Raw genomic sequence first — 6832 nt, forward strand, 5'->3', positions numbered from 1 at the left:
AAAATTTTTCCTTTCGCTTCCTAGTTATGGGGAAGGATATGCCTTAAAACGAGTTGCCCTACTTCAAAATTTCTAGGACGCACTTTCTTGTTGTAGGCACGAGCCATTATTTGTTGGTACAACTGCCCGTGGCAGACCGCGACCATTCGCTTTTCATCGATCAAGGTTAACTGTTCCAACCAGGCTTTAACCCACTCACTGTATTCAATTTTAGCTTCAACAATGATCTGGAGAGAGGGGATTTCAACCTTTGCGGGTATTACGGCTTTAGTGCCATAAACCAAAAGATACGGGGTGGCTCCAATTGACATGCACACAGTAGTGCGATATCCCAACAATGCAAACGGTAACTTTTCGTGCCACTGCCTGGAACTTTGAATCATGTTTCTCAAAATCTTTTTGATATTTTTGTTTGCTGCTTCGACGTCCCCATTGGCTTTTGGCCGATAAGGAGTAAAGTTTCGGTGCGTTATCTTGAATCGTTCACATATCTCAACTATTAAATGACTATTCAAGTTTGCAGCATTGTCTGTGATAATAGTTGTAGGAATGCCAAAATGGCAGATGAGATTGGAGTGCACGAAATCTACCACAACTTTCTTGGTGATGGATTTGAGAGTGATGGCTTCAACCCATTTCGTGAAGTAGTCAATGGCAACTAGTATTAATCTGTGCCCATTTGAGGCTTTCGACTCGATTGGCCCAATGACGTCCATACCCCAAGCAACAAATGGCCAAGGTGCTGACATGGGTTGTAGTTCTGTGGGAGGTGCATGAATCAAATCACCATGCACCTGACACTGATGACACTTCTGGACAAAGATGAAATAGTCCTTGTCCATGGTTATCTAGTAATAGCCCGCTCGAAGGGTTTTCTAGCCTAAAACATACACGTTCATGTGAGGTCCACATACTCTCATGTGTACCTCATGCATGATCCTTCCAACCTCTTCTGCGTCAACACATCTTAACAAGTTGAGGTTCGGAGTTTTCTTGTACAAGACATCGCCACTCAAAAAGAAACCACTTGCGTGCCGCCTAATAGTTCTATTCGGTTCTCCACTGGCTTGCTCGGGGCATTCTTGCATTTTCAAAAATCTTTTAATGTCATGATATCATGGTTTGTATTTGGTGCTGTTTCAACCATATTACAATTACCATGTCTTTCCCGGATCTGGATTTCCAAGGGGTCAATGTGGGCATTGCCCGGGTATGGTAGCATTGAGGCTAAAGTGACAAGCGCATCAACTAGTTCATTATGGCAACGAGGAATGTACCTGAACTCTATTGACTTGAATCGCTTACTAAGTTCTTCCACATGTTGCCTATAAGGAATAAGCTTGACGTCTTGGGTTTCCCATTCTCCTTGAGCTTGTCGAATAACCAAATCCGAGTCTCCCATGATTATTAGTTCTTCGATATCTTGGTCAATTGCCATGTTCATACCCATAATGCAAGCTTCGTACTCGACAGTGTTGTTTGTGCAGAAAAATCGAAGCCTAGTTGTGGCCGAGTAATGCTGACCGGTGGGCGAGATCAAGATTGCTCCAATTCCAACACCTTTTGCGTTTACCGCTCCATCGAAGAACATTTTCCAAGCATCGATGTCTTCGGATATTGCCTCAACTGAGTTTACCTCTTCATCCGGGAAGTAAGTATTCAAAGGTTGATATTCATCATCGACCTGATTTTTAGCAAAGTGATCTGCTAAAGCCTGGGCTTTCATTGTCGTGCGAGTGACATATACTATGTTTAATTCCGTAAGAAGGATCTGCCAATTTGCTAGCCTCCTAGTGGCCATTGGCTTCAGCAATGTGTATTTTAAAGGATCCAACCTGGTTATGAGGTAAGTGGTGTAGGCTTGTAAATAATTCCTCAACTTCTAAGCGACCCTAGTCAAAGCGCAACATGTCCTTTCCAACAGAGTGTACTTGGCTTCATAACTGGTGAATTTCTTGCTCAGATAGTAAATAGCCTGCTCTCTCTTTCCGGTCATATCGTGTTGCCCGAGGACACAACCGAAAGAATTTTCCAAGACTGTCAGGTACAAGAACAAAGGCCTCCCTAACTCAGGTGGGACCAAGACTGGCGGATTTGACAAATATTCCTTAACTTTATCAAATGCTTCTTGACATTCATCTGTCCACTCGACTGCCGCGTCATTCTTTAGCAATTTGAATATGTGTTCACATGTGGACGTCAACTGGGCAATGAACCGGCTGATGTAGTTCAATCTACCCAACAAACTCATAACATCTTTCTTGGTGTTCAGAGGAGGCAAATTTCGAATAGACTTTATCTTTGTTGGGTCTAACTCGATGCCCTTCCGACTGATGATGAATCCCAAGAGTTTGCTAGATGGCACCCCAAATGCACATTTGGTTGGGTTCAGCTTCAAATCATATTTGCGCATCCACTCAAAAAACTTTCTCAAGTCCCGAGCGTGGTCGTCTTGGGTTTTGGATTTGATGATTACATCGTCCACATACACCTCTATCTATTGGTGCATCATATCATGAAAATGGCTGTCATGGCCCTCATATAGGTTGCCCCGGCGTTTTTGAGACCAAATGTCATGACTCTGTAATAGTATGTACCCCAAGGTGTGGTAAAAGCTGTCTTCTCTACATCTTCTTTATCCATCAACACCTGGTGATATCCTGCGTAACAATCCAAGAAGGATTGTATCTCATGCTTGGCGCAGTTATCAACAAGGATGTGGATGTACGGCAAGGGGAAGTTGTCTTTGGGACTTGCCTTGTTTAAATATCTGTAATCCACACATACCCGAGTCTTCCCGTCTTTCTTTGGCACTGGGACTACATTAGCTAACCATGTGGTGTACCGGACCACTCGGATCACCCCCGCTTTCAACTGCTTCGTAACCTCTTCTTTGATCTTGTCACCGATATCAGTTTTAAACTTTCTCTGCTTTTACTGTATTGGGGGATAGTCTGGGTAAGTAGGCAACTTATGAACCACCAAATCAACACTCAGTCCTGGCATGTCATCATATGACTAAGCAAACACATCTTTGAACTCAAACAAGAGTTGGATTAAGGCGTCTCGAGTTTTTTCATTTGTGTGGATGCTTATCTTGGTTTCCCTGATTTCTTAAGAACTACCCAAATTAACCAGTTCAGTATCATTTAAGTTCGGCTTAGGTTTATTCTCAAATTGTTCCAATTCTCGATTTATTTCCCTAAAAGCCTCTTCTTCATCGTACTCCGGTTCTTGGTTCATCATTTCATAGTTAAATAGTGTTTTCGGATCTGGGCATGAAGTCTGCAAGCATGTCATGTTATTTAAAGCCGCATTGTTAGAACTGAAAGAAGAAACAAAAGGGAAAAATAATAAAAATTAGAAAGAATAAAGAAAGATAAATGATGAAATATTGATTTCATTTCTTGGAATTTGAAGATAAAAGGAATTTGAAGATAAAAGGGTTTACATTGGAAAATTAAAAGACAAGAAACAAAAGAAAACATTCGAGTTACACCCTGAAATAACTCGCGATGTAGAAAAGGTGGCGGGACAGGTATACCGGGACTCCTGCCTGATTGGGAATGGCGTAGCTTTCCAATTTTGTAGCTTGGCGTCAGGTCCCATATACAGCACCTCAGTGGTGCTTGAGCCCTCCCCTGGCTGGACTATGTGGGTTTCATATAGTATCTTCCTCATTGCCCCACAGATCACTTCAATCTCCTCGGCCGTGAAGGCCTCATATTCTTCTTTCTCATGGTGTTTTGGCTTGACAAATGTTCTGTACAGATGTGGCACCGGCTTAGGCAAGATCCAACCATCATTCTTTCTATCGTTTGCCCATTTTACATTAGCTGAAGTGGGTCGAAAACCTATCCCAAAGAACTTTTCACTGGCGGTCAGTGTGACAGGTTCAGTTATCCCTTGCAAGGATTTCCCGAGCCCCAACCCCGGTTTGAAGCCATGTCTGATCATTTCTTTGGCCACCCATGATTGATGCATTAGAAAGAAAGGGTTGAGGCAAGGGTTTCCCTCTTCGTACTAGTCTGCAACCACAATTTCAAAGGCCTGATAAACTATGTGCTCACTCCCCTCTCTTACTTCAAGACATAGGACTGATGGGTCTCGATAAATTGATTGCGCATCTTCCCCGTGGACCATAATATCTTGATTTTCATGCTCAAATTTTACCATCTGATGAAGGGTAGAAGGTACAGCCCCCGCTGCATGAATCCATGGCCTCCCCAAGAGAAAATTGTAGGAGGTGTCCATATCCAAAACTTGGAAGGTTACTTCAAAATCTACTGGGCCAATGGTCAGAATCAGATCGATCTCTCCAATTATGTCCCTTTTTATACCATCAAAAGCCCGTACACAGACATTGTTGGGTCGAATTAGTTCGGTCCCAATTTCCATGTGTTGTAGAGTTGAGAATGGGCAGATGTCTACCCCAAATCCTCCGTCCAACATAACCCTTTTTACGTAGTAACCTTCGCATTTGACTGTCAAGTGCAAGGCTTTGTTATGCACGGCTCCGACTGGGGGTAAGTCATCTTTGCTGAAGGAAATATGGTTAATTGCGAAAATCTTTTGGCCATTCTCTCCAACTGCTCTACAGAAGTCTCAACAGGCACATATGCTTCATTAAAGGTCTTGATCAATACGTTTTGATGTTCGGTGGAATTAATCAATGGAGATAATAAGGAGACTTGTGCGGGAAATTTTCGAGGCTGGTCGATTACCTCACAATCTGCCATTTTCATCTTTTGAAAGAAGGCCTCTGCTTCTTCAGCACTTATGGGCTTCTTAGATGGGAAGCGCTTTCTAGTGGCATTATTTACCTCTTCCAGATTGAAATACTTTTCTGCAGGGTTATTTTATGGAATTTCTCCCGATATTTCTTTGCCTTTGTAAGTCACCACTAATTTGTTGTAATTCCAGGGCATAGCGGTAGGATCCGTCATGGGATTTTGTGTGGTGCCGCCAATAACCACGGGCTCACTTAGCCTTGGTAGATTAATTTGCCCCCGCATCATATAAGCTCTTTTGGGCATATACATTTGGGTTGTCTTATTCAGTTCGAACCGCTTGGGAGGACTCAAATCCATCTGCTTTTCTTTGCGGCCTCGAGGGACATAGATGACAACATCTTTGGGAGGCATTTCCCCAATTTCCACTTCAACTTTCTTTTCTGACTTTGGAGGGGTGGTTTTGTTCTTTTTCTCCCCTTTGTCTTGCTTCGGGGTAGCTTTAGGTTTCTTTTGTTCATTAGCGATGGCAGCGATGGCCTTCAATGCTAGGTTAAATTCCTTAACCTCACAAATCATTCGGATTACCGGCCCGTTATTGTGGGCCGGCAGCGGGTTGTTAGTCATATTAGGAATATATTCATCCTTTATAACTATCTTCCTTTGTTCTATCAAGTTTTCCATGGCTCTCTTCAGAGTCCAACAGTCATCCGTGTCATGACCTTCTACCCCTGAGTGATAGGCGCATTGGGTACCGGCTCTGTAAGCGGGTGATGCTGGGTTTTGCCTAGTTTGAGGAACCAGCTGTAGCAGACCCATTTGGACAAGCTTTGGAAACAGACTGGAGTAGAATTCGCCGATTGGTGTAAAATTTGGCCTTCTAGGTGGTTCACGAGGGGGAAAATTGTGTTGTGGAGGACGGGGTTGCAGTGGTTTTGGTAAGGAGGCTGGTTTCTAGGAAATGGAGCTTGGTTATGGTTGGCTTGTTGATGTAGCCGTACATAAGGTTGAGCATTCATGACCGTGTATGGATGAGGAGCATAGGCCATGTCTTGGTGTGGGTAATAGTGTTGTGGGGTCCTTTATGGGAGAAGGGATCTAGGAGTACGGTGTTTTCTTGCACCCGACGTTGCCATAGATGTTTCTTCCTTTTTGTTTCCTTTTGCCATTTCTCCAAACCCACCGTGAATGGCTTGGGTGGTAGCTCTGATGGCGTCTTGGCTTAGAATTCGGCCCGTTTTCAACCCATTTTCAACCATTTATCCAATCTTGATGGCTTCAGCGAACGGTTTACCCATTACGGACATCATATTTTGGAAGTAGTCAGCTTCTTGAGCTTGGAGGAAAACCGTGACCATTTCAGCCTCATCCATCGGAGGCTTTACCCTGGAGGCATGTTCACGCCATTTAACTGCGTACTCTAGGAAGCTTTCCGAGGATTTCTTCTTCAAGTTTGTCAACGAGTTCCTATCTGGAGCGATATCAATGTTGTACTTGAATTGCGTGATGAAATCTCTAGCCAAGTCATCCTAGATGTGCCAGCGGGATATATCTTGGTCCATATACCACTCAGATGCGATGCCAACCAGAGTTTCTCCGAAATAGGCCATGAGTAATTTTCTTTTCCACCGGCTCCACGCATCTGGTTGCAATATCTTTTGAGGTGAGCAATAGGATCACCGTGTCCATCATACTTCTCAAATTTTGGTGTTTTAAATCCCAATGGTAGTTGCACATGGGGGAACATGCACAAGTCGGCATAAGATACACTTTTTTGTCCACTTAGGCCTTGTATGCTTTTGAGACTCTATTCCATACTTTTCGTCTTCCTCACAATTTCTTCTTGCTCAGGAGTTTTGGTGGTCTTTTCTTGCCCCGTATTAAACTTAAATTGGGGTGGCTGAGGGTAAGTATAAGCGGGAAACTGAGGCGGTTCCATCTAAAAGGTAGGTGTTTGGAAGGTGAAAGCCGAGGGGTCAAAACTGGGCCTAGGCAGTGTAGGCTGTGTTGTGGCCGAGCTTGGAGGAGCGGTGAAGATGTTTGAAGCTGCACCGGAGATGAACACTTAGGGGCGAACCTCAAAAGGTGTTCCCACAAAATGA

The 6832-nt window shown here is 43.7% G+C and overlaps 1 protein-coding gene across 1 annotated transcript; it reads right to left on the bottom strand.

Moving 5' to 3' along the window:
- Positions 1 to 1090: 1090 nt before the first annotated feature.
- On the bottom strand, positions 1091 to 1726 carry LOC138875305 (uncharacterized). Its single transcript, XM_070154128.1, has one exon. It carries the CDS (start codon positions 1724 to 1726, stop codon positions 1091 to 1093), a length of 636 nt encoding a protein of 211 aa, XP_070010229.1.
- Positions 1727 to 6832: the final 5106 nt, after the last annotated feature.

The sequence above is a fragment of the Nicotiana sylvestris genome, chromosome 8 (genome assembly GCF_000393655.2).
Source record: "Nicotiana sylvestris chromosome 8, ASM39365v2, whole genome shotgun sequence".
Classification (NCBI taxonomy): domain Eukaryota; kingdom Viridiplantae; phylum Streptophyta; class Magnoliopsida; order Solanales; family Solanaceae; genus Nicotiana; species Nicotiana sylvestris.

What these genes read in the sequence shown, in the direction of transcription:
- LOC138875305 (XM_070154128.1), bottom strand. Translation starts at nt 1,726, where the DNA reads ATGAAAGCCCAGGCTTTAGCAGATCACTTTGCTAAAAATCAGGTCGAT.